Source organism: Aspergillus alliaceus, assembly GCF_009176365.1.
Source record: "Aspergillus alliaceus strain CBS 536.65 unplaced genomic scaffold BDW43scaffold_42, whole genome shotgun sequence".
Lineage (NCBI taxonomy): Eukaryota > Fungi > Ascomycota > Eurotiomycetes > Eurotiales > Aspergillaceae > Aspergillus > Aspergillus alliaceus.
In genome coordinates this window covers 81,020-107,245 of record NW_022474725.1, presented here as the reverse complement: position 1 = coordinate 107,245, position 26,226 = coordinate 81,020, and the positions used below count along the sequence as shown (strand labels likewise).

Below are 26,226 nucleotides of genomic sequence, written 5' to 3'. Positions count from 1 at the left end.
CATCAGCTAGACTGTACCAATCTATATCCGCTGAGTCAGCGGGGCTTTGGAACGCTGGGATCGACCGTCCGCGCTGATCTCTAGAGCATCTCCAATCATCTCCAGGATATTCTTCAGCTACATGACTATGCCGGGGGCTTGAATTCTGAATACATCTGGGAGAGCGTCCATTTGCAGACGCTAAGAGGCGACGATGTGGTGGATCTAATCAATGAGGTTGTGAAGCTCTTCAGGGTTCCCCGCCTCACGCTCATCTGGTAAAACCCGAGCTGGTGGTAACATGCAACTTTGCAGACCAGTCGAGCCTGCGAAATGAAAACGGAAATGTATACTTTTCTAGCTACAGTTGCTTCGTAGCAATTTCTTGGAATTGTGCATACTTATCTGCAAGGCCTTTCTGTTTACTTATTGGACGGAAGTGATGCCATCACGACAACGGGGGTTTCGTCCGGTCTACACTCGAGATCTAATGAAATGGGATCTTGGCAACAAACTGGAGGCCGCTGGTTTGAGACATGCTCCGCTTCTATTGGCCTAGGACATGCTAAATCAACAAGTCCGCGGAGGTGAAGAGATGCATGGAGAACGTTTGTCCCGAAAATGCTCCTCGAGAGATATAAAGGTCTCGATCTCTCACACTCACCAGGCCAGGACACCCGTGATCATTCGTTGACTGCCACTGGAAGTATCACCACCATGTACTATCCAAAGCTTATCCTTGGTGCTCTGGCAGCAACCACTGCAATTGCTCACCCTGGCCCTGACAAAGCCGTGCCTCGCGCGGAAATTCTGCGGCGCAGTACGCTAGCTAAGCAATGTGCCAACCATGCTGCAAATTTCAATAGGCGCCGCATGGCAAAGAGAGCAACGCAGAAGCGTTGGGAAGGAACTGGTCACAGCACGACCTTTGAGATTACCACGGATGCTCCTTACTACGAGGCCATCCAAAACGACACATGCGTCCTCAGTCCGGAGGTAACTCGTGGCCCCTACGTCTGGCCGCGCTCTCAGACTCTACGTCAGGATATGACGGAGGGCCAAAGAGGTGTGCCTTTGTGGCTTGACGTGGGGGTCCTCAACTTGGCAACCTGTGAGCCCTTGCCGAATGTCCTTCTTGACTTCTGGCATTGCAATGCGACGGGCTCTTACTCCTCGTTTACCCACCTTTCGCCGAATATCGAATTTGAAAAGCTCCTGGCTCAGCTGAACATCACTGATTTTGAGATTGGAGTCACCGATCTCCATACGGATGATACTACCTTCCTACGGGGGATGTGGCCTACCGACGAAGATGGAGTCATGGAGATCAAGACCATATTTCCCGGTGAGATCAAAAGAGTGTGAGAAAAAGGACCCCTCAACCATTAAAGACTAACAAATCATCTGTACTGCAGGATTTTATGTCCAACGTGCTATTCATATCCATGTTCAAGCGCACACTGACTGGAGCGTTCGAGGAAACGGCACCATTGTTTCAGGCAATACTGTAAGCACTGGACAGCTCTATTTCGATGAAGCCCTTTCGCAGAAGATTATGAGCTTGGAACCTTACGCATCTCACACCCAAATCGATCGTACCCCCAACGTAGAAGACTCTATTTTCCCCGAGGGCACCGAAGGAGGATTCAACCCCGTTGTATCCGTTGTCGCTGCGGATGGTAAGGATGTCGCCAAAGGGATGATCGGATACATCACTATCGGTGTGGACACAGCTGCAATTGATACATTTTAAGGAATGATGGCACATATTGTGAGTAGGTCAGTTAGACAGAGGACTACCTAGGTTTGCCGAGAATGATAGCAAGAGGGAGAGAACTCTTTAGGGCATATCAACTGTACCAAAACAAAAGGAAAGAAAAGAAAGTCTAGGTTGTATACCAGGGTTTAGTAGAGTAGGGAAGGGGGTGTGTCATAAATTCCCTAACCAAGGTTATCGATTTAAAATCATGTGGAGAGGGAGAGAAAAGCACTAACCTTAAAGGCTGACAAGGTACTCCGGGGGAAAACCCACCATTTCCGTCCATTATTAGTAAAGTCAATTCTGTCTTACACTACCCGACGTTATATATTATACTATATTGATTATTTTATATCCCCCTGATTCGTTTAGATTATTGTCGTTACCAAAATATCGCTCAAGTCAGCTTCATGGCCGTCGCTTCACGTGGAGGAAGAGTGCGGACGGCCTGCGATCTATGTCGGCATCGAAGGGTAGGCTAACAGCAGCTATAGCGGGAAAATAAGAAAGATCAGTGCTAATTGATCTCTCTCCCGTTACGCTTGACAGATCGGCTGTGATAGAGTGAAACCAGCCTGTGAGACTTGTTCCCTTGCAGGGGTGCCTTGTACTTTCACTCCCACGGTGCAGCAACGAAAAAGTGTCCGCGAGTAAGGTGCAAAGCAGCCTTTTCTCCAAGGAACCTGGCTAATCATACAACAGAGAGCTAGCCGATGCCAAAGCCAGGGTGCGCCAGTTAGAAGAGGCACTGAGGGCGGAGAGAGAGACCCGTCTGAATTCAGAGCATTACACGCCAGCGAAAGTTCTTCAAGGGGCAACCAGTTTTCTAGAGACCCCCAGCCAATACCTCAATACATGGTCAGCCACAACTTATTTACTCGAATCATACAGCTTTGATGCAGCGCTGTCAAACTTTCGGTGGCATCTTGCATATTGCGGTCCCCGCGCCGCTCCTTTTGCTCTGACGCCATGTTTCTCCTCTACCGTTTACGAGCGGACCGGGTTCGACCTCAATGTTGATGATTTCTTAAACCAGCTAGCCCATTCATTCAAGTTGCAATATCCAACACATTCGACGAGGACAATTGTTCCAAAATGGCCCCCGCAGCCTCTGATCCAGCGTTCAATAGAGTACTTTTCAAAAAACAGACTCTATTCTATCTTCCCAGCGGTCGACTTTGAAAACACACCTATTCACCTCGACCCAAAAGCCCTAAATCATCCCGAAAATACAACTAATCCTGCTAACTATGCATGTCTGGTTGCTTTAACCGCAATGGTCACCCGAATTCGCGGGCGTGACCTGGCCTTCGCTGGTGCCGACCCTGATGCGTACGTGCAAGCAGTGCTGACTTTGTTGCCTGAATTGATGATAGACAATGAAAACTTAAGAAGCCTTGAAACGCTTGTCTTATTAGTAAGTGAACCTAGTAGTTCTCTTGCCGAAGCATATCTTTAACGACAACAGGCTCTCTACATCGCTCCCCTTGGCCAGCCGCGGCCGGCGGGAATACTACTTGCTATGGCTATGCGAATGCTGTACAATATTGGAGGGAACCGGAACAGGCCAGTCCGTGATGAGACCTTAGAACAGCGTCAGCACCGTGAACATGTGCGAGCTCTGTTTTGGTTGTGCTACGCCATCGACAAAGAAATGTCGCTTCGAGAGTGCAAGACTCCACTGATAAACGATGCAGACTGTGACCTAGATCTGCCTGCTACTTATGTATCGACTTCCTCTGATCGATCGTTCTTTCCAGAGCCCTTATCAACAAAAGAGCTTCTCTTCCCATCAGACCTTCGTCTTGCCCTAATGAAATCCAAAATCCAAAGTTTGCTGTACTCTGATCATGGTATAGCCCAGCCTGAAGCGAGACGGATTCAGTACATCCGTGAGTTAGACCAAGAACTGAGCGATATCAAGTCGAACTTTCCGGTTACCTGTCAGCCGGAAGACGTCTTGGACCGAAGCGTGCCCGATTCATTGCTCCATGATCTAAGTCTACGTGGTGTAAACATACATCTAGAATATTACTACTGTCTGTCAAAGATTCATGGGGCAAGTAGTACCGGTGGTATTTCGTCACCTCAAAGTTTGTTGTTACTACCATCTAGTATGGAGATTTGCCACGAGTCAGCACGATCCACCTTACTTTACATCAGTCGAGTGCGACATCTTATGCAACCTGAAACGTTTTGGTTGGTACCGCCTCCCTGAAAGAGTCAAGTTATCACAAACTGACTCTAGATGCACTTGGTTGTGACAGGATATATGCCCAATTCTTATTAAGTGCAGTTATCTCTCTTTTTTGGCAATTGATCACCACCGTTCCTCCCGCGCCGACTTTCGAAGAAGACCTGCAGGTTATAGAAGAGACAGCCAGCATATTCACCGAGCTCAATCGTAATATCCAAGAGGGGCGTAGCTTTCCTCCGTTCTATCTCACTGAACCTTTCATCCAAAGGTTAATATTCTTAGCAAGGCAGTCGCTATACAGAACTGTGAACCAGCGATCTACAAAGCATAATGATTGCTCTTGACAAGGATCAGTCTTGAGCTGTCGTGTCCTAGTGGAAAAGGTGGGAGAAGTCCCGAATGTTCTACTGCCTGCCGCAGCCCATGAGATCAATGGTCGTAGGGTGCGTGTTGCCGTTATCTCCCACTTGGCCTTGCACGAGACTTGGAGTGTTATACTGATACAGCTTTGACTCTAGTGACCTAAATCAGATCATATAATGACATCAACTTGCTGCGCAAGGAACAAGTGGAAGAGGAAAAAAGAAGACTAGGTAGTACCCACTGAAAGATGGTTACTTAGGCGAGAGTCGAGGCTAGGCACTCGCTCCTGAATAGTACGCCACAAGATTGCTACATCCAGCAATGGAGACAACGTTCCTCTTTCTCCAGGTTGCGGAACACACGCATATCATTCAGTGAATCACCCGGAGTGCTCCTCTCTACAACAAATCGTGCATCTTTCGTCTAATTCATATTCTACTTCTCAGTGATTCTGACACCCTGAGTTACCCTATTTTGCTCAATAGACAAAGGATATCCAAAGTTCTATATCTTGGTGCTTTGCTTTGCATCTCAGATCGATCTACATACGGAATACCCTTTAGTAGATACTCCCAAGGCGGGATCGAACAGAACATCCCACACCGCCCAATTCTGCCGTCAGAACCACTCATTTTTCCCGTTCCCCTCGCATTTTCACTACGATACAGCATAAAGAAATCCGAACACTGACATAAATCATGAGGGTACTGCTTCCAATTCTTAGCCATACAGATTAACATATCTAAACTAACAATGCGAATTGCAGGTAATCGACCCCCAATCCGCGGTCCTCACCAACATCGAGGTCCTAGCCTACCTAACAGCAAACCCACCGCGACGACCACCGAATCCACCCCCCAACTCAAGACACTGGATCCCGAGTCCAGACCTAAGAGACCACAATACCGTAGTTAAGGAGGTGTGCACTTCCCTATATTATACCAGTTCATATACTCGGATCATTGCTTGAGCACTGCGGAGTTATACTGTCCTACCTTATCTTCTCTAACAATAGGAACAAGAGAAGATAATATAATTAGAGCAATTCCCACCTGAGATTGTCACAACCCTACTGACAGTTATATATGCAGATCCATAACTATGTTTCCCGTCTCTCCCCGCACCTCTACAACTACCCAAAATACACCCACCAAACCCCCGAACAACTTCAACAACTAGCGCAATCCCAATCCCAATCCACCGATACCCCGACTCTGCCTCCTATCCAATCTAATGAACCTACGCCTATGGACATCGCGCTTCGTGATCTTATCACGCAGTTACAGCCTTACGGGTTAACGAAGGGGGAGGTGGTCACGATTGTGAACCTTGGTGTAGGGGCGAGCCCCCCTGCAGAAGCGGCCGCGGGTGAAGAGGGTCAGGAAGGAGCCGATGAGCAGGGAGAGGGCGAGGGGCAGGTTAACGGGGATGGGGGGATGGATGTTGATGTGAATGGGGAGGGAGCGGAAGGGGAAGAAGAATTGGCGGAGGAGGACTATGGAGCGCTTGCGCTGTTGGATACTGTTATTGAGGAGCGAGAGGAGCGGTTGAGCAATGAGGACGTGGCGGCTATCTTGGGTATTATTCGGGGGACGTTGGGGAGTGGTCAGGGGATGAATGGGGCAGGGTAAAACCAACTCTTTTTTAGATCCTTCTTTTACTGGGTTTGGTTGTATGATATTTACTTGGGCATCTTGGTTATGGAATTGATATCCGTTCGTTTGGTGTCTTATTTTCATGTTATGGTAGCTCAGAGGCAGTGTCTTGAGTGTATCATAGTATCTCATGTATCTCTGGGGATACTCGTAAGGGAATAAAATATCGTACAAATAAAGCCAGTCAGCTGTATTCGGTGGTAGAAAGGACACCCACCATGTGACTCGCGTAAAAGCAAGAATATGTAAAGCCCAAACGTCACATATGTGTGAATGCGATGGGATATGGTGAGCGGCTTAGCATACATTGGCAGGGAAGCTTGAGAAATATGTGCAGGGAATTGAAAAAGGCGGCGCAGCACTGGGAGCATTAAGATGTGTAGTCGTTTGCTTTAAGATTTAGGTGCAGGATGATGCGGCTGATCACCAGCTCCCTCGTGGTCTGAGCGCCGCAAGCTCAACTCAATCAAGAATAGAAAATCAATCTTCCTTTCCCTTGATCAACTGGCCAAATTGGTTGTAGACCGGCTCATCGGAGTCTCCGTTCTCCTTCCCCCACTTTCCAAACCCATCGTTGAAGAGGTCACGTTCGTAGCCCATACAGACCTCGCTGTAATCAATCCACTCGCCTTTGTCGGTCCAGATACCTCCCTTGCCACCCCGCAGGTCCCACCACTCTTGGCCTCCCAGTAAGGCCGATTGCGCAGCTTCGAAACCACTTGGGGTACGCATGTACTTGCGAAGAAGGGCACGAGCCCAGGGGTGGTACCACATCTTAGACCACCACGTATCTCGCAGCGTTGGGTCTCCATCCAGGTGTACTAGGGCAGGAACCGAGGCCGAGTGAATGTTGGTCAGCAGAGGGAGGTTCTGCCATGAACGGAAACGGGGGTTTGGAAGCGCGTCTAGCGTGGCATTGTAAGGGGGGTTAAGCGGCTCATCTTTGCCGAACTTGGGCTGAGTAAATGGACTGCTGAGATTTTCAGGATTGAGATCGTCAGGTAGTAAGAGACGCCTTTCTCGTGGAACACCGTGCTGCATCTGGACGGATGAAGTCTTGGAGACATTGTTGTATTGTAGCCATTCCACGTCTTTCTTGGAATTCCACATGTTGAAGAAAAGGCGGGATTCATAGTCAACACCAATGCCGTACTCGTACCGGTGACCGGTCTCAAGACGTGGATTCAGCCCCGTAAGATTCGAGGCCTCAGAAATACCGATCTGTGTATACATCCATTCCATGACAGGGCTAGACATTCTTCGCCTTTCCAGTTCCCGTACGTATTCCTGTCGCCCGAATAAGTGAGTCAAAGCGATATAGTCCCCTTGCGCATTGCGATTACGTTCAACGAAGCGTAGTATTTCGGCGTATATCGCCTTGAGATCTGCGACCTGGCCGATCACTGCGCCTGGTTTGATCCATCGCGGTCGAGTAAGGACTCCTTCCTGGTGGCGGTCTGTCTTCCACCCATATATATCCGGAGGAAGGCTAGACTCCGGTACTGCGATACAGCCTGCATCGTGGGAGAGTCCGGGACAGCATTCTTTGCTGGCGCTAAACAGGACCCTCTGGGTATACTTTCGCACTGTCTCCGGAGCGCCTTGTTCAAAAGATTTTTCCACAGTTACAAGACCGTATTTCTGTTGTAATTTCACATTGTTTTCCTTCAAAAGCGTTTGAAAGCGTTGGATCAACACGTCTGGGGGCAATTGAAAGAAGAAGTCCGTTCCATCAACGACCAGGACGAAATCATTGTCTTGTACATGCCGTGTACTGTCGAGGAAATTGTGTATGCCGGCGATCCGGTCCTTCATGACATCATATTCTTTAGCCCCCTCTGGGAGCTGTTTACCATAATTAATCAACGTTGGAGGCGGATAGTCCAGAATCATGGCGGAACTCAACATCCGACAAAGGGCGGGTGACTTGCGCTTTGCAGGGATGACGAGGTGGAAGGAAGGGTTGTTTTTCTGAAGATTGCCTGGAAGGGTGTCATTTCTGGTAAGAGCAGGTCGTCCCTTGTGAACAATCGGTAAGTCTTCAGGGCGATCTTGGGATGAACGATATGATGGATATTTGAGCCAGTAATTCACGGCTGGCTGCAGAAGAACTAGAGGTCAGCCTGTAGCCTGAAACACTCACTTCGCAATAGCTCACCTCGCTGGGAGGACGCGACAGAAGGACAATGAAAAGAAGGAATGCTATAACTGTGAGGAAAAGAGCCCTAGTCGGTCGAGCGCGGGGTCGAAAATGGCAAAGCTGCAGCACATGCGTCGTCATCGTAGATCGTGCAGAATGATATCGATCGGCCCAGAGGCCATTGGGAATCCCCAGGGTAGCCATCCTATGGACGCGAACTATGGACCAAGCCTTTTCCTGGAGAATGTCCTGAGCAAGGGAGAATGGTCAGTGCAGGAGGCGTCGGTCCCGCTGATCAGACAGGACTGAGCTCAGCGAACGTGGTTGAAAATCATCGGGAGATAAACATTCCTGCAGTAAGACATCTGATCAGAGTGGTATAGACTCAATGACAATAGAAAGACGCCATGTCGGTCCGGCGCATTAATAGCAGTGTAGTAGAGATGACGACAAGATGGGAAAAAGACCCGGATAATGATGGCCGACGTTGCAGCCGCCAGAGCTAGTAATGATCGAGGACCCGTTGAAGAAGAGTAAGTGGATCAAAGCTACTGAACTTGAAGTTTAAAAAAGGTGTACGTTGCAGTAAGCGATGGATTGCGACAGGTTTGGGTGTGATTTACGTAGACGGTGGAGACTTTTCCGCTCGTTGGTTGTTTTGATTGCGGTACGATCCATTGAAGTGAATTTTCTAACCCACGATATAGTCAGTTCAACTGAATAGATTGCATGGAGATTCCCACGGCACTGCCCATGCTTTAATTATCCAGAAATCAATAAGAAGACCTTTACACAACAATTGAATTTTGAAACCACCATCTGCCGCGTCATCGACATCTCTCTGGTCTTGGCTCGTTTCATGTATGTTAAGGATCTCGAAAACAAAGAAATGAAACATCCATTATATACAAAGTAAAAATGTGCAACGTATCACTCAAGATAAATTTCCTCCCTTAGTCGCTGAAGATTCTTAAAGATACCACCTCCCGGTCCTTCGCTCTCCTGACGCCGATGTCCAACTGGTGGCTTTGCCTGTTGCTGAGACGAAGTGATTTTACCCTGGTTCTCTAATGTTCGCCGACGGTCATCGATCAACTTCGTCAAACTATCCACAAATCTAGCCCGCGCCTTCTCTTCTGCAGTTCCCTTCCACACGGTCGCCAGCACTCGTAGGGCCTCAACACGCCTCGTAGCAGCCTCCAATCCCTCTTCCCCGCCACCATTGCTATCGAGCAGTTCCGTCACTTCCGTGCGCAGCTTTTTCGCAACCTCCTGGCCCTTCTCCTCTTGACACTGAGCCTCAGAACCAGGTTCTGGGGCTGACACCGAAATGAAAGACGATGTCAGAGAGGTCTCAGAGGGCGGTAGCGGCCATTCCATAGAATCGCCAAATGTCTGGACAACTTCTTCCAGTCGGGCTCGTACTTGGTTCAATGTTCGTAGCTTCGTGATAAATTCGGGATCTTGAACAGTTGCCTCTCCAGTGTCTGCTGTCTGTGACTCCTCGCCGACCTCCTCCGCGTCCGGTTTGCTCTCCCGGCTCGATCCCACGGTGTTGGGAACGAACCTCGCAATGTCATCTCGTAGGGCTTCCGTTAGGGTCTCGGAAAGCCCAATTGCTTCTCCGCGTAGCACTTCGACTTCATAGGCAAGACGGCTACCACTTCGTAGAATTTCATCGGTAAGTTGAGTAAGATTATTGGAGAGCCGGACATTTTGTGCGTTGGTCTGTGTAAGGATCGACTGTACTTGTGTCGATAACTCGGCGAGGGAAACAGCTGTTGAGCCCCGAGGGGTATATGATTGCGGTGACGCCAGCGTCAGCGGGGGAAGAGCATCATTGAGAAATTCGGCGGGGTCGAAGGATGGATCAGTGAAATTGAGTGCGGTTTCGAAGGAAGGTCGTGAAATGGGGGTTCGGGCAGCCGCGCGAGTTGGACCGGGGTTCTGTGAAGGAGCCATTTATTCGGATAAGGAGCGCCTTCGCGGAGGCATTGAGGGGCAGGGTCGCCCTGGAGACTTCTATAGCATGAGCTGGTTAATAGTTCTGTCGGGTTAACGACGTGACTTGCATTTATTTGAAGTATAGATCAGTAGGGGTGGTAGCCTGTTGTCCAGACCGTTGCGATGCCCCACGAAATGGATTTAATTCACCGCCTTTAGCAGGTTAATTTACAGACTTTACAAAACGGCAAGTGGGGCAATAAAGTAGTCCGGTTTACCGCCTACCTATCCGGGAGGGTTCCTGACGCGGGTTCTGTCGTCATTAACGACTCATCATCTAGGCCCTACACCTTCATTTGCTTCATTTGCTTCATTTGTAAAAGAAGTCTCCTCGACCTCTTTGGGTAGGAACATGGTTGAGAAAGGGGAAACAACGACTCGCGTGGTCAAAACACACTTGACAGTATGTGAAATAATCTTTTGACTGTCATGTCAACAAGATAACTGACTCAACATGGCAGACTCCGTGAGAGATCGAATGTTAATGCCGCCTCCGTTATCCCCTGGATCGTCCAATAGACATGAGCCATCGAGTACTATACACACAAATATTATTATGTCTGATGCTACAAGTGTCGTAACATCACGCGCGTCATCGCTTAAGTCTAGTGCATTTTCAGAGTACCAAGTTATGGGTCAGACAGATAGACGGAGATGAGTGCTGGGCATGCGGCACTGAACCACCTCACATTTGCCACATTGTCGCGCAGGAAGATTGACAGGTAGGTGAAAACATATTATATAAGTAGCAGACGGCAAACTGGCGGCTAGAAATGGCCGCATGTGAGGCCGCTTTAAGCCGTCAACCTGCCCCAATTCCAGCCACGCACACGCTCACGCAATCTTCGCCTGTTCCCTAAAATACCAGGAATCACACTATCTCAACTCAGACTCTTATTTTATTCCTACCCCAGGTGCTTACTCTTCTAGGTCATGGGTGCTCTACCCCAGGGTGCTCAACTACCTAAATGATTCAAGGGCTGAATGGGATCCATAAGATCCCCGCACCCCAAGCTGGCTGAACAAGTTATCTCAGTTCCTTCAGCCAAAAACCAAGGTGGTAAATCTCACCGCCGCGTGTTGTAGACTTTCGCAAAATGGCTGCTCTCAACGCCGTTTCTGACTGCCAATTTGCCTGCCTTTTCTTTGATAGACACTTACTTTATCGAATAATCCTGAGAAGCCACGGCATGAACGTCTAGTTCGCCTTCACTAGTACTTTTGCCATTCCCGATATTGTATGCATTCCGTTTAACAACTAGATGGATGATTACCACAAGCATGACCTTGATTAGGTTGAAGAGCTAAGAATTATAGTATACAAAATGAACGAGTACAGAAGCAAGAATTTAAAATGGTATTCTACGAGACGGCAAACGGGGCGCCAGAAACCGCTCCCATTGCACCACTTTCCTGCCATCCCCAACCCTACCTGGGCTTGCTATTCCCCTCCCCCTCGCGGTCAAGTCCTCACACTGGTCACCCTTAGGGCCTAGCGCTATCCCTGGCCGCTTTTACCCCCTCACCCAGCTACGGCCGATCTATAAAACTCGCTCCCGCACTCAAATACATCGACCTATGGAACGCCTCCGAGCTAGTGGTCGATCGCCCAAGCCCGCCGAGCGAAAGTAAATTAAGATTTCGGCCAGAATGGATTGGGTCAGCAGGAGCTGCAGGCGATTGCGAAGGGAGGCCATGCCCGGTGGCATGTTATTCCCCTGGGAATCGTTGCAATTGCACGGGGAGTCCTAGATAGAATGAATGGTCTAGATTGGCTGGTCAGAAGCCTTCACCATGGAAAGGAGGCGGTCTGCGTTGTGCGATTATCAGTTAGGAATGGCTTCATGCCCATAGCTAAAGGCGATCAAATTGCAATTCCTTCACTTCTTCAATCTTACCCCTTCATTGGCGATTCCATAGTCCTTCCAATTTCCCTATCCTCAGAAACCTCCCAACCCTGTTCACTTCCCTTCATCCTTGATCGCCCTGACAAACTTTTAGGCATAGAAACCCACTCAAGAGACACCCCCATCTTTGCCTGATATGCCCGACGTCAGTCACTACCCAAGTCCTGTATCAATCATTGACACACCGCCTCCATTTAGTTCATCCCGTGATACTGCTACAAAAGCTATGATAGGACGGTTCCATGCAAGTGAATGTCACCCCTTTCCAATCCGCCCATCAGTCAAGGTGTGTTCGAATGATGGTTTGCATTCAGACCCTTGAGCTTCTCAGCTTGAACCACCACACTCGGAGCCTCCCATAGACCAGCACCCTCAGACATTCGACTCTAGGAACATTCTCTAGTCTCAGGAGCTCAAGCATGACTGTATTCAATAGAGATATGTTTGCCAATAGCTCCATGTCCGATACACAGTGCGAGGCACGCTCAGTAGAAAAACAGCTTCTAGGGCAGCCTTTTCATCATTGTACGCTAATACCAGCAGAACACTGTTGCTATTTTCGGAGAGCTGCTGCATGTGCATCACCTTTACAGTCGGGAATACTCACAAGAGCCAAGCGAGCTCTATTTGTCGGTTATTCCATGGTCCTAGGCATAGCCGAGACGCACAGGAGGCGGACAAGCTTCAGGCCCCGTCATTATCAAAGTCCGACTCCGCCTAGTACTGTTACCACCACATCAATAAAACCTCGTTTGTCCGTTCATCACCTCAAATCTATGCAGCTAATGAGGTGTTATTGTAGGTAACTCCGAATCTCAGCCAGGAATAGCACTTATGGATACATCTCATATCTATTAACCTGCTCTTTGTGTTTCCTATACTAAGCGATTCCTGCCACTTGTGTAGGATGAGGCGCACTTGGATGTCAATATATACCATGAATAGCCCCGTCAAAGCATTACGGCCCGCATGATGAATGTGCATGCGAAGGATATTAATTGGCTACTCTCAGTTGGACGACAATAATATCGCGGATGTTCCACACCTGGCCCGGTTATCGTGTATCTGTGACCATAACGCTAGAATGGTGTGGAAATCGCTGTAGGTACCTAATAGATTGTTGTAGGGTAGGCAACCATCAGCGATCCCTTATAACGGTCGAGACAGTTCTGTCGGATGAAAGGAATACCTATTTCCTTTGGTCTTCGAAATGAGTTGGGCCTTGTCAGGCAAGGCTGACAATCCAGACCATAAGGCAGACTCGGAGCCATGTTGCGCAAGAATGATCATCCTGAAATAGTGCAGTAGGCGCCGAGCGTGGAGATTAGACAACTAACGCTTTGGCAGGGGAGGAGGCGAAGGAGATGCAGCTTGGCATAGCGGACCAAGGGCAAAATGTCTCATCCAAAGCGCATCAGTGGGAGCAGGACGACGGAATCCAGCCAAAACTGCGCTCGAGGGGATCGCACACGACCAACCGTTTCACACACGGGAAAAAGGGACGGCGCAGCTCGGCAACACAGATCAATGGTAAAAGTACCTCACCAACAGCGCATGGATAGGGGCGAAAAGAGAAGGAGAAGTAGAAGGGCAGAAATCAGCAAGAAGTTGAAGCGGTGATAAGAGGTGACTTTAAAGAAACGCATGTAGATACCAAACGTTTTAAGGGAGCGCTTTCCCCAAATAGACACGCTAAACCGCATCGCGTAATCGTCGTCACTAAGTACTTCGACATAACAGCTCATTAAGCGCACCTGAATCACTCTCCCCTCGAGAAACCTTCATCGTCCCATCATTTCCTTCTCCTCGCATCGTGACGAAACAGCGATTACATTATCGCTTCTGCATCGAAGAATTAAAATCATCCCCTCTGGTTGTCCGCCTCTACATTTCTACTGTGCGAGAAGCGACCTTCTGGGCCCAACAGGGCCTACAGACACAGCACACAGCGGGTACTTGTCAGTGCTCAGCGAATGATATGATGTAGACTCCCTTTTACCGCTACCATACTAGTTTAATTTCCTCTATCGTCTCCACTTATGATTTTACTGGTTGATTGGACCTATCAAATCTCTCTGGCTATTTCCTCCGTATTCCGCTTTGCTACGGTTGATCAAGATGTCGTCACAAGAGAGCCTAAGCCCTGCGGTTTCTTCTAACGTCTTCGAAACTTTCGCTCAGGCCAAACAAACTCTGGAGAAAAAGATTGCTCGATACCAACCACTTGACCAGAACGATGATACTGCACACTTCTTGCAAACTTTTTTCAAGTATCTCCCGGCAGATGGACAAGTTAACCTAGCTGAGGACGTGTACCAGCGCGTCGATGATGAAGAACTTCGGCAGCTGGCTGAGAGCCTCGAGAGCGGCTTGCTGCGGCCCATGTTAGCTCATGGGGGCACTACACCCGCCATAACTCCGTCCCCACGCCTTGGCGTTGAAGACTCTATTGACAATCTGCTCTCCCAAGATATCCATTCCGTTCGAAGAGTCGATGAACAACAACTACGCGATCACTGTCTGAAAAGGGATGGATATCGGTGTTGTGTATCAAAACTTTGGAGCTGGAATTACCACCAACGCCCCTCTAGCTCAGCCGCACTTCTGCAAGCTGTGCATATTATTCCGTTTGCCTTAGGCGAATTTCGAGAAGACGACAGAGATAAACGATATAGACATGCAACGCTTTGGGTCAACCTCTACCGATACTTTCCTGGCCTTCGCTCCCGTATGAACTTCTTTTCTGAGGATGTCAACCGAGAAGACAATGTCTTCATGATGGTTGACTCTCTTCATAGCCAGTTTGGGGGATTTCACTTTGTCTTCGAATCGACTCAAATCTCAAATCGATATAACCTTAAGGTATTTCCAACATTTGCCGGGGGGTATGAAGGGTTTCTTCCTCGCGACCGGTTTGTTACATTCACAAGCCATGATGGACGATTTCCCTTGCCTGATCCCTCTCTCCTGGCCATCCATGCGGCCATCGGCAATATCTTACATTTAACCGGTCGTGGTGAGAAGATCGAACTAATCAGGCGAGATCTGGGCCGGATGAGTGGGGGATTAGCTAGGGATGGCAGCACCAGGATCGGGGACCTTCTCTCCGTGAGCAGGCTGTCATTACTGGCCTCCGCTGCGAATGAACGGCCAGTCCTAGAGGAACCCAAGGTCAAGCAGCGACCTACTTCGCCTATGCTCGAAGGAGCTGAAAACCAAAGGCCGACAGCAGGCTAATGTCTAACTTGAGTCTCTAGATGTCACCGCGTTATAGAGGGCTATTTTGCTGGCAGGTATTCATACTAAGTGACTACGGGGAATATTATAAATGACTGGGAGATTAACCCGTTTGCGAGATCCAGTGACGGTCCTCTAGAGGTACAAGGTGGGTCAAAAGTCTGATTACACTAGCGCGTTCCCGCGACGCGTCGAAAGAGCTCACCTTTTTCAACCACCTTCTATTACATCAAAAGGAGGGCTTTTGGGACGGAGATAAGTGGAAATCGAAGGCCTAATGCAGAGCTTTCTCCTGAGACTCGAGCAGCCATTTTATCTGCTCTAGAAAACAAGGCATCTCCAACTCAATTGGCTAAGCAATTTGGTGTCAGTCGCAATACAATCTATTCAACAAAAAAGCGCTTTCTACGCAATCACACCTTTCAATCACTTCCTAGAAAGGGGAGGCCTGCAAAGGTCGATCGTTCTATTGAGCGCTATATCTATCTGTTGGCTCGCCGGAGACCAAAACTTAGCTACAGAGCCCTGTGTGCAAATAGTGATTCTGGGTTCTCTGCCTCAACAATCAAGCGGGTTCTTAAGCGATTTCATTTAAAAAAATGGAAAAGCAAGAAGCGTATAGCTCTAAGGCCTGAGATAGCCAAAAAGCGTCTTCAATTTGCGCGTGCGTGGCTAAGATATACCAACTGGAATGAAATCATATTTTCTGACGAATGCTCGGTGCAGAGAAAGTCTAATTCCTCTTCTCAATATGTCTTTCGTTTCTCAAATGAAGCCTACAGGCGTGATCTAGTGAACCTAATAAGCCATGGAAAAGATATTTCCCAAATGGTATGGGGTTCTATATGGCTAGGTGGCCAATCTGATTTGATTATTATGGAGCGGGATGAATTAGCTCGCCGGGGCGGTTATTCAACGAAATCATATATTGCTTGCTTAGAAAAGGGCCTCTTACCAATCTATGAGCCTGGCACTATATTTCAGCAGGATAATGCAAAAATTCATGTTTCAGCTGAAGCACAGGACTGGTTTGAATCCCATGAAATTTGGGTTCTGGATTGGCCATCTCATTCGCCTGATTTAAATCCTATAGAGCACATCTGGGCCCTGCTTAAGCGCAAGCTTTTGGAGCTCTACCCTATGCTATTTCTAGGGGGAAGATCAAAAATTGACTGGACGCGCTTTAGAAAGCATATCCAGGAAGCTTGGTGGGCTATATCCCAGGAGGTGATAGATCGCTTAATTCGATCTATGCCTCGTAGACTTCAAGCTGTACATCAAGCAAGTGGCTGGTATACAAAGTATTGAATGAGGAACCTATAGAACTCATTTGTAGATTAAATCCATTTGAATTTGCTGAGAAAATCGATTTTGAATTTGTTCCTTTTTTTTGATTTTTTTGAGTGTAATCAGACTTTTGACCCACTATTGTAGAATGGGTTGGTGTACGTCTTCTACTATTGTTTATTATTATTAGTCTTACACTTCGGGCCTAATGCCTAAGCCATCTAGCTAGGTGGTCCTTCCACCTTTCCTATCATATAGAAAACTGTACCCTACAGGCCAGATGAAAAACTGTTCGTTACTCTTTTGTATCTTGCACGCTCGTCGCTTGCTGCCTGCGCATACTGCAAAGGTATCATCCCCGTCTGCTGGCAGAAAATTAGGGTTGGAAAGGATGGATAAATGAGGCCCCGGGCTTCACCGGTGCGAGATTCTCTCTGGCGCTTCCACGCTGCACTCCCCTTGCGTCATATTTCCACTGTCAGCGATTTGCGGTGCGACTATACTGTACTCCCCTAGTCGCCCTCTCCTCGTAAAGCAGAGGGCCAGCCGGGCTGCTTTATCTGGATCTCGGACCGCCGTCTCTAAGTCGCAACATGTTCGCATCGCGAACAGCATATCGGGTTGGGCAGTGTCCTCTGGGCAGTATGCCACAACATGCACCGCCGTCTCCCGGCCGTCGCCGCAGTGGCACATTGGCGTAGCCACGGCGGTGACTCACCTTTCAAGAAGAAAGGCCTGTAGCCCTATTTTCCCTGCCCGCATTTGTACGAGCAGGGAGCTCTCTGTCTTTCGCAAGCCCTTGTGGAGTCGGAGGATATCTTTCTGTTGAAGATATGGCGTATAGCTGGTGTATGGCTAGCGCCTTGGCAAGTGTGCGAGAGTTTTAACCCCTGGGAATCTCTCCTTCTTCCTGTATCTATTCAGGCAATATACTGCTCAATTTACGTCTTGTCTCCTTTCAAATGTCATCATTCCCTGAGATCACAACACTTTCGATGGCGGGCTGTCAGACGGCTCGTCGGCGCGGTCACGGAAATCGATGGCCTAAAACGGCCTCACCTGCGGCCGTTTCTGGCAGCCCTCTCGCCGTCTGCTTCTTTTAAAAGAGTACTTCATATAGATATGCAAAACACATTCAAGACAGAATCGCATATATTCAGAATTTCTAGGATTACATTGAGGACTTGACAAAGGTCAGACTCAAAGAGAGTGATGTTTCAATTATTGACAATGAATAGCAAACTATGTCTGCATAAACACACAGGGGAAAAAGTAATCTTCACCCAAACAAAGACAGGAAAGACAGGGAAGAGGATGGGTATCGTCAGTCCATTCGAAAAAGAAAACGAAGAGGCAAGATTAGGAGGCACAGAAAGCCACGAGATGGCTTGTGTCAGGCCTCATCAGTATAAAACACACAGTTGAAAATCTTCAATAAAAATTACCGTATAACGTTCACAAGCAGTCATTTCGTATCCTTCAGGATTTGGGGGAATTCATTCTTCAGATATCCTCAACCACCCGTGCATTCATAGCACGCTGGAACCCCTCGTCCACCTGACTGGCACCGTAGCGGCTAGGCCCTTCGCCAGCATTGTCGGCGGCAGCAAGTTGTTGCTGTACGGTTTGGTTCATGGCAGGCAAAAATATGACCTTGCTATTTGCTGTCTTGGCCATGGCTTGCATTGCCTCGAGGTACCGAATTTGCATAGCAGGAGCAGAAGAAAGAATGTCGGCGGCCTAAGGGGGAAAATTAGCTCCCAGCCACATTTGACGAAGGGAAATTTCTCGTACCTGTCGCATCAATTTGGCCGATTCAACCTCAGCACGAGCAGCAATAACCTTACTCTCACCAATCCGCTTGGACTGAGCCGCCATCGAAAGTGAATCCTGCAAATCATTGCTAAAAATGATATCCTTAATGAGCATGGACTCGACCTGAACACCCCATCCGGCGGCTACATCTTCGATGATCTCCGCGGTCGACTGGGCAATCTCCTCGCGACGTTCAATCACATCCTGCAGCACTCTTGCTCCAATGACGTGGCGCAAAGTTGTCTGGGTGCGCTCCACAAGCGCTTGTCGTACGTTGGAGATGCCGAAGGCGGCTTTGTGAGGCGAGATGATTTGGTAGTAGATGACAGAGGTCAGGTTCAAATTGACATTATCCTTAGTCATACAGACCTGACGAGGCACCTCGACGATCTGAATCTTCACATCGACCGCAGTCAAGCGCTCGCTGAGAGGGTTTACTTTAACGAGGCCGGGGTCGACCGCACGTTCAAAGCTGCAGACTAAGTTAACATCGCCTTTGTGTGCCAATTTTTCACGGGCACAACACGAACCGTCCAAACTTCGACACAAGACCAACCTCACCTTGAGCGACAGGCTTATAAGGGTTGGGGCAGCAAACGCAGCATGGAATGGCACCGAGGCATCCGATAAATTCTCCAAGACCATGAACTGCACGAGGTCAGCCATCTCTGATTGGCATATTTTGAACGAGATATGCTACTTGAAAACAGAACACGATAGAAATGATACCCGAAAAAGGGGGGAGGGACGGGAGAGTGAAACTATGATGGAGACTTACTGAGGCCTGCATACCACCCATGGGCTTCCGGATTCTCAGCATCATGCTCGATCCTCTGTGCATACTTTGGTTGAAGGTCTGCCAACCGCGCGGGCTGTACATTCACAAGAGCGGAATGTCCGTGGCTGTCGTGATGGCCGAGAGGCTGAACGGGCGCTTTGCCGTTTACTGCTGGGTCTTCGGCAGACATGCTAGATGCTATTGGCTCTGATCGACTGATCTTGAATCGGTGCGGTTATGGTTTAATTGAACAATTGACCGGTCGCCGGAGTGATAACCACCGTAAGGACGGACGTTGCGAATCAGATAAAATTGGAGTATTTAAAAGGCTCGGGGGTGGGCAAAGATATTCGATGGTATATAAGGTTACAGAATAGGAGAACTGGTATGTAGCACTGCAGGGAATGAAGGGAAACGGACCGATTAAATAGCAAATTGTTTGGAAATGAAATGTTACTTCAACAAATTCATTACCTCAGGCATCTTACTTCTCCGCTTCTGTGGGTCCGGGTGGGATCCGGGCAGTGGTGGGCCCATTACTCCGCTTGTAGACTAGCGGGGTTTGAGCCTGGGCGTTTTGTTGGCTGGTAAGGATATCAAGTGTTGGTCAGACCCGTTGTGAAGGATGGCCTAAGGTTTCCCATCCACCGCGCCCCAAGGCTGAGTCGCTTTCTTGGTCCATTGGCAGTTGGTGATCAGGTGCTTTCCATGCAGCCTTATCATAGGCTAACCCCCCAAAAAAATTGATATAAACTCAACACACTAGTGCCTTCAAGATGAATACGAGTTACCCTTCTAGGGAGGACGAGTGAAGATGATTCTTGGGTGATATATCATATCCCTGAAGATTACATCATGATCCCGATATTTGATTGATAGCACTGCCGCAAAATAGCTACTGATCCACGTGAAACTACCATTGCTTCCAGATGTCTTCTAGTGGCTGCGATCGAATTTTTGTGCACGTCATGGTTCTCAAGAGTCAAGATCATGGCTCATGCACCGCCCTTGCTTGAAGCCAATCAATCAGTCTCACATGTTTGTCTGCGGCGGTACGGAGTACGAAGTACGGATGCCATTATCTATGCCATACTGTTGTAAATGAGCAATGCCTTGTACTAATGCAGTAGGATATCCTCCCACTGCACAAGATGCCCCGTTATATTCAACCTTGATCATCTTTCCTCGGCGATATGATCAAGACTACATACATATTCCGTATCGATACTTCTACGTAGTAGACGGGAATTACCCGGACTGGACAAAACACGGGCCAAGCCAGGCCCGCTGTTCTTTGCCCTACTGTTGGGCGCAACGGGGCTATGGCTTCCTTCGTTCACGTGTTACCGTTCTCTCACTGCCCCCAGTGGAGTAGGGGGGCACCAATCCTAAAGCTCCAAGCGGTGTGCCAATCTAAAGCATGTCCAAATGGCATATTATTCCTTTCTCCTTCCATTCAAAAGACAACTGCTTTGTTGCCATGTCCCGATACTACTTCGGACTGCATAGTACAGTGAACCCTCAAAGGGGATGGAATGGACGACTTGGAAAAACAGATGAACTTCGTTAAAGCAGGAAATTACGGCCGAGCTTCAGAGGTCTTTCTTGCTTAGAATTATAGTGGGTCGGTTGCATATTTGTATAAACTTTACTAGTTGGTTGTTTACTTACGATCCTTATGGTTCAAACAATGGAAGATCTAACATATTTTTGGGAAGTGTAGAACGGCATAGCGGAGCCTCCTGATGTAATATGGTTCTAGTCTACAAGCCCTGCCCTGATCTCCTACACCATGGCAATGCCGGTTACCCGAAAATAATTTGCCAGTGATATGGTCACTTCATGCTGGCACCAGGTCAGAGGTTGGATGAGCATTATTGTTCCACCCTTGGAAGTCACGAGTTGCGCAGAGTCTGGACGAGCTGTACATATGGGCGAGTAGGAGCTTCTGTTACTGGTGTATGTTGGAACGGCAAGCCAAGGTTCATTCGCTTTTGTATCAGGTGAAACCATGAATTGACGTGTGTAATCGTTCAACAATCTATACATTAGAATCATTAGATCACTTGGATGGCGTGCTTGAGAAGAGGGAGTTTGAAATCTCTCAGACTGCAAGGCTTCACACTAGTCAATATACCTTGAGGGGAGAATCTTTTTAGCGTTTCGGCTACGAATTATAGCCACCAGACTTTAAATGCTAGGATTTGATAAAGAGCTTAGTTTTAGGATTATAATTTCGAAATACGAAACCCCCCTTACAATAAGGAGCATCATTGGTCTAGTGGTAGAATTCATCGTTGCCATCGATGAGGCCCGTGTTCGATTCACGGATGATGCATTTTTTTCGCCTCTCTTTTTTTTCTTTTTTTTCCACCGTGAATGTATTCCCTATTCCTTCTTTCATTTTCTTCTCTCTTCCATATATACATCACCATGGCTTGCCTATATAGTTTCTTGTACAAGCCGGCTCGTGAAGGAAGGGCAAACTCTATCCTATTTCGGACCAGCTGTCGTAAAATTCTTGTGATTATGTGGCTAGATAGCTCTTGCAGTGTATGATTTGTTTATGCCATGTTTATATATATACTTTGCTTGGTACATTCAACTAGTCGGCCAAACTCATAGCCATCGACAGCCTAGGGCAATTCACAGTGCATTTTTTTGGGAGACTGTCAGGGTAGTAACGGATTCGCAAAACCAAGCACATGCGAGATAATATTTCCCAAAAACGTACCACTCTTAGCAGTCCTTCCCGTCATCTTTATAGTAAAGAATGACGTTCTCGTGTTTTCTGACTCAGCTGGTTGTTGACAAACTGTAATGCAGCCAGGCCGTAAGTTTGGCCATAATTCATATGCAATGTCTCATTATCTCCATCGGAGCAATATGGATCTGCGTCGTCGCAATACGACTGTATGATATTGGTGTAGGGAGCGCATATCTGGCCAGTCAGGCGCGGATCGAACTAGGAGAAGATTAGAAGCGGGTTAGATCATCTCTAGAGTAAGCCAGGAGGTCATATACTTACGCCCGGAGCATTTGATGTCCCCACATTGTATGGTGCCCCCGGCGTATGGCGAGGACTACCCATCCAGATCATCGCCTTGACATGGGAACCAACGGCAATAGGGATGGGCGCAGTGATATTGCTTATTCCCATGTATGTATCTCCACCTTCGCACATAGCATCATCGATTATATGGGCGCCCTGGTTGCGTTAGCCAACATGTTCTCCATTGGCCCCAAAGGTACGAGAGTATCATACTTGCGAATAGCCAACCAACACAAGTTTCGTCTCCGGGCAGCGATTTGCATAATCACTGACTTGGGTAGCAACTGCCTGAGCTCCCCGCCGAACAGAGTAAGCATTAAAATCCCCCCCTGCAGCTGGGTAATCGATCGCCTCAGACGTGGCACTTGGATGGGCTTCAAGTATAAGGTTTACAATGTCCCCGGCTGCGCCAAAACCATCAGGTGCGAATGTTTCGCGGGCACCGAATACATGAATTCCAGAACAGCTACTCTGTTGTGGGAGCGAATTGACTCGTATAGACAGGGCTTTAGAAAATAGTAAGATTTTAAGTAGCGAAAGCATTGTTGGGGAAGTGGATTTAAGACTACGAACTGGGTGTCAGTTTTGCAGTCCGAAGCGTGCCTTAAAAAGTATGGCAACTGGTTCTGCTGCAAGGGATGGCTACACTTTGTCTTACAGCGTGGCCTTGCAGCGGAGATCGGTGTCATGTTGCTTACTCACAGTCCGCTCATAGACACAGTTTGCTTTGTTCTCCTCAACGAACAAATGTTATTATTACAAATACGAGGGAACTATGCTCCAACCGCTGGGTGAAATAATATATTTGTTCAACTGTTGCAGAGCCAGGAATACCAGGGCCAAGACATTGAGTTTATGAAAACCACGAATACTCCATAGACACCTTTGGTGTCCACGCCTTACATTGAATTCCCGCTATTTCAAACGAAATACCCCATCCAATGCAAACCCCCATAATATTTAGAGATACGACGTTCAGCAGCAACAAAAAGTGGGCTTACTCATAAAGCGAAAGACAATGGTGCTATCACCTCAGCACTGGTATTGGGTTTCCCCGAGGAATGATATGGATGGTCTTACAAAGCTTGTCCTAATTCGTGCCATTCTAGACAACTGTAATTACAAGCTTAACCGTCCTGAACAAGACCCAAATAATGGATCTCGTGGTCCTGTTTGTGCTAATTAATATCTGCAATTATGCATCCCGTTAGCGTGATCCCAGCGGGTTTGAATTTAGAAGGCGGGGTCTACATTGTAAGCAAGGAAGATTAAGTGGCGGAGCAACCAGGTGATGATACTGGTGGTTACTAGCATAATGAGCGACTTCCATAGCTCCACTGGGGCATTGAGGCGCAATGAAAGATGAAGCCCTTGTTCGCTAGGATATCCTAAGCCGCCGATTGGTGGTGAAGCAGCAAATGCAAGTTGGGTAGTAGTAATACTACCTGCTTTACGAGGGACCATTTCCCCATTTTGAAGGTTTCAAGAAACAGCTCATATTATGCGTAGCTCCAAGCCTAGAGCTAGTACAAAGTCTCATTGAATTTATCTGTCGATATCAGTCCTTCAGCAAAAGTCTTTTGTCAATCGGTTTGCCTATGCAAAAACCTGGGCCGTAGGTAAATAAGATGGAGGCGAGTAAATGAAGAGATTTTGGTAGCGAGACCAGGGTATTAGAAGGATAGAGGAAGAATCAGAGAAGCTAATAAAGTTGTTATCGTGAAACATTACAAATGGTAGTAAATTCAAGTGTCATTCTCTATTACCAGGTCAACGATATGTCCTCCAACCAATGTCACATACATGGACGAGGAAAAAGGGATTGTGTTGATTGGTTTAAGAGCTAATTAAGCCGTTAAAGTGGATCCAGTCTGGACGAAAAGAACCTCTACTGTCGCAGAAAGTGTTAAATGCGCACTGTATGTATATGGGCTGTTATTAAGCGCACAGATCAGCAGGCACTGACCTTTTCACTCTTCAGAAAGCTGGTAAAAAAGATGCAACACCACAGTAAATTCATCAAACGAACCCTCATCGCCACGCTGCTTTAAATAGCATCAGGGACCTTGAATTAGACCTCATTGGGGCTGTAGTAATTGAATCAATCAAGGCTAGTTAACTTAAGTTATACTATGCTTAGTCAGGCCCCCTCCTGCCTCAAACCGGAAAAGCGGCGAATCCGGCTTGGGTGACATCGATTTAATCACAAGCAACACCTTCGCATCCATGGTTACAAGCTTCTTCCTAAGCTGGCCCTGAGCTGGAGCTGGTCTCCTCATGTCTTTAGAAACCCGATAATGAGCCCAATCGTTCAGTTGGTCCTCCATGTGAAAAGAGCCCGCGCTGCCATCAACAGGGGGAGGAAATCAGACACCAAGAGAAATAATCCGTTTAGACACAATCCCTTTTCTTCATCGGTCTCTTCGACATCGGAGTACGTCCCGCGGATGCCTTGGTTGCCAACGCCAACCCTGATGTAGCTCACTGCTAACACGCTTATAGTATCGACAAACTCAACCCGGTGCCAACTTCTTCGCTATGGGACATTGTCCCTGTTGAGATTCAAATAAAGATATTCGCCCATTGCGGCATCACGGACTTATTCCCATTGAAACTCGTTTGCAAAGCCTTCTATGAGCTTCTTACTACACATGAACATGCGATCACTCGGCAGTATCTTCGCCAGCGCCGTCATGGAACACTTCCGTCTCCGATAGATAGTCAAAGGACATACACACGCCATCCGGAGGATGACGTAGTGCTGCTATCGGATCTTTTCCCGCCCGCAAAGAGTGCCAAGGGTGGCCATATATATACTTTCAGATACGTGTATAGCCTACGACGTCGACAGAAACTCTGCTCGAAGCTGTGCTATTACATCGCAGACCGCGTCATGGATCGGTTTGTTCACAACGAGCAGGCATTCATGAAATCCGTCTTCCCTTCAAGAAACGACCGCAGTGAGTTCGTGAAGCGAGGGACCGCCAGGATATGGTTCTATCTTACGCCGCTAATGTAGGTGCTATTCTCGAGCAGCATTTGTTGGCGTGCTTCTTAATGACCCTGACAGGTATTATACTCTCTACTTCCTCGAGTCCTACACTCTCGCTCGACGGGAACAGACCAACGTTCTTTTGCGTGACTTCGAAGCTGGGCGACTACCAGTCCCTATTCCGCCGGGCATGCGCAAGTCTATGTATCGAGGCTTGCAAGTCAAGATATTACAATCTCCCCCTTTCACGAACACCGCCACTCTCATCGCCACACACCATTGCATGCAACTCCTTGTTTCCTATCTTCGGTATACAGTGCCTCCGGATGAACCTGGACCGTCGGATGACAGTTGGATTAGCTCGTTACTCACAGTTTCGCCATTTACCCGAATAGTGGAGTATTTCTCTGCTGAGATCGGTGATGGCGGGAACCAACGAGTGCAACGAAAAGATTTTATGCACAACTTCCACAATGACATTACATCAAACGAAAAAGACGATATGAACTCGTTGGTTTTTGAAAGTGCACCAAAAACCCATCTACATAGTTCTGTCCAGGACGTCTGGTTCGAGGTTGCCCGGCAGGAGTTGGCATCACGAAGAGCCATACAACATCGTGCAGAGCATATCTTGATCCGAGATAATTTACCCGTACTACTTGGATGTCAGGATTGTCGGGATTCAATGGGATACCGTGCATAAATCACTTGATCGATATTGTAGCAAGCATTGTATTAGTCCGGGTGAGGCGTTTTCAAGGGGGTCATTGGTCACTTCACCATGGTATATACAGGTATTCGGCAGTTAGGCGTACATACATGGGCTTACATCATACCAACTACTTCACACAACACTGATAAGGATCCCTATTCTTCTATGGCTCTCAAAAAGACCGTTGTTTACCCTAGAATGTATGCATCCGAGACGCCTATCTGAAACCCTAAGCCCTAAAGTTATATAATCTTGGCATTGCTTTGTTTGACATGTTTGCGCGCTGGTAGGTCGCGTCTATGAATAGCCCAAGATAACTACAGTCTGTCGTGTCGGTCGTGATGATCTC

At 47.9% G+C, this 26,226-nt stretch overlaps 11 protein-coding genes and 1 non-coding gene across 12 annotated transcripts; 7 read left to right on the top strand and 5 right to left on the bottom strand.

Moving 5' to 3' along the window:
- The first annotated feature begins 29 nt into the window (after positions 1-29).
- On the top strand, positions 30-2,044 carry BDW43DRAFT_285472 (intradiol ring-cleavage dioxygenase). Its single transcript, XM_032042933.1, has 2 exons — positions 30-1,324; positions 1,395-2,044. Exons 1-2 carry the CDS (start codon positions 601-603, stop codon positions 1,730-1,732), a joined length of 1,062 nt encoding a protein of 353 aa, XP_031897295.1. The 5' UTR covers positions 30-600; the 3' UTR covers positions 1,733-2,044.
- BDW43DRAFT_285466 (uncharacterized protein) lies at positions 2,045-4,977 on the top strand. Its single transcript, XM_032042932.1, has 6 exons — positions 2,045-2,211; positions 2,288-2,388; positions 2,441-3,155; positions 3,207-3,937; positions 4,006-4,378; positions 4,454-4,977. Exons 1-5 carry the CDS (start codon positions 2,149-2,151, stop codon positions 4,277-4,279), a joined length of 1,884 nt encoding a protein of 627 aa, XP_031897294.1. The 5' UTR covers positions 2,045-2,148; the 3' UTR covers positions 4,280-4,378; positions 4,454-4,977.
- Positions 4,651-5,975, top strand: BDW43DRAFT_163659 (uncharacterized protein). The gene is made up of 3 exons (XM_032038625.1): positions 4,651-5,002; positions 5,065-5,217; positions 5,390-5,975. The coding sequence occupies exons 1-3, from the start codon at positions 4,997-4,999 to the stop codon at positions 5,927-5,929; spliced, it is 699 nt and encodes a 232-aa protein (XP_031897293.1). The 5' UTR covers positions 4,651-4,996; the 3' UTR covers positions 5,930-5,975.
- Positions 5,976-6,433: 458 nt separating this feature from the next.
- On the bottom strand, positions 6,434-7,846 carry BDW43DRAFT_302378 (glycosyltransferase domain-containing protein; the record flags this gene model as incomplete). The annotated part of the gene is made up of 1 exon (XM_032045228.1): positions 6,434-7,846. One exon carries the CDS (start codon positions 7,844-7,846, stop codon positions 6,434-6,436), a length of 1,413 nt encoding a protein of 470 aa, XP_031897292.1.
- Positions 7,847-8,873: 1,027 nt separating this feature from the next.
- Positions 8,874-10,211, bottom strand: BDW43DRAFT_285460 (uncharacterized protein). The gene has a single exon (XM_032042931.1). It carries the CDS (start codon positions 10,053-10,055, stop codon positions 9,024-9,026), a length of 1,032 nt encoding a protein of 343 aa, XP_031897291.1. The 5' UTR covers positions 10,056-10,211; the 3' UTR covers positions 8,874-9,023.
- Positions 10,212-10,445: 234 nt separating this feature from the next.
- On the top strand, positions 10,446-11,055 carry BDW43DRAFT_163597 (uncharacterized protein). The gene is made up of 2 exons (XM_032038623.1): positions 10,446-10,819; positions 11,028-11,055. Exon 1 carries the CDS (start codon positions 10,552-10,554, stop codon positions 10,753-10,755), a length of 204 nt encoding a protein of 67 aa, XP_031897290.1. The 5' UTR covers positions 10,446-10,551; the 3' UTR covers positions 10,756-10,819; positions 11,028-11,055.
- A 2,818-nt stretch (positions 11,056-13,873) lies between these two features.
- On the top strand, positions 13,874-15,655 carry BDW43DRAFT_163582 (HNH endonuclease signature motif containing protein). The gene has a single exon (XM_032038622.1). It carries the CDS (start codon positions 14,123-14,125, stop codon positions 15,239-15,241), a length of 1,119 nt encoding a protein of 372 aa, XP_031897289.1. The 5' UTR covers positions 13,874-14,122; the 3' UTR covers positions 15,242-15,655.
- Positions 15,656-17,640: 1,985 nt separating this feature from the next.
- On the bottom strand, positions 17,641-19,311 carry BDW43DRAFT_321444 (slipin family protein; the record flags this gene model as incomplete). The annotated part of the gene is made up of 4 exons (XM_032049329.1): positions 17,641-18,268; positions 18,323-18,815; positions 18,874-18,991; positions 19,122-19,311. 4 exons carry the CDS (start codon positions 19,309-19,311, stop codon positions 18,032-18,034), a joined length of 1,038 nt encoding a protein of 345 aa, XP_031897288.1. The 3' UTR covers positions 17,641-18,031.
- A 2,077-nt stretch (positions 19,312-21,388) lies between these two features.
- On the top strand, positions 21,389-21,459 carry BDW43DRAFT_t185. The gene has a single exon. It is a non-coding gene; the product is annotated as a tRNA-Gly (tRNA).
- Positions 21,460-21,484: 25 nt separating this feature from the next.
- Positions 21,485-23,379, bottom strand: BDW43DRAFT_285448 (cutinase). Its single transcript, XM_032042930.1, has 3 exons — positions 22,387-23,379; positions 22,150-22,329; positions 21,485-22,086 (listed from the first exon to the last, which is right to left on the bottom strand). The coding sequence occupies exons 1-3, from the start codon at positions 22,714-22,716 to the stop codon at positions 21,883-21,885; spliced, it is 714 nt and encodes a 237-aa protein (XP_031897287.1). The 5' UTR covers positions 22,717-23,379; the 3' UTR covers positions 21,485-21,882.
- On the bottom strand, positions 23,373-24,229 carry BDW43DRAFT_285446 (uncharacterized protein). Its single transcript, XM_032042929.1, has one exon. It carries the CDS (start codon positions 23,635-23,637, stop codon positions 23,407-23,409), a length of 231 nt encoding a protein of 76 aa, XP_031897286.1. The 5' UTR covers positions 23,638-24,229; the 3' UTR covers positions 23,373-23,406.
- A 124-nt stretch (positions 24,230-24,353) lies between these two features.
- Positions 24,354-26,221, top strand: BDW43DRAFT_285444 (F-box protein). The gene is made up of 3 exons (XM_032042928.1): positions 24,354-24,607; positions 24,676-25,188; positions 25,244-26,221. Exons 1-3 carry the CDS (start codon positions 24,471-24,473, stop codon positions 25,866-25,868), a joined length of 1,275 nt encoding a protein of 424 aa, XP_031897285.1. The 5' UTR covers positions 24,354-24,470; the 3' UTR covers positions 25,869-26,221.
- The last annotated feature ends 5 nt before the right edge of the window (positions 26,222-26,226 follow it).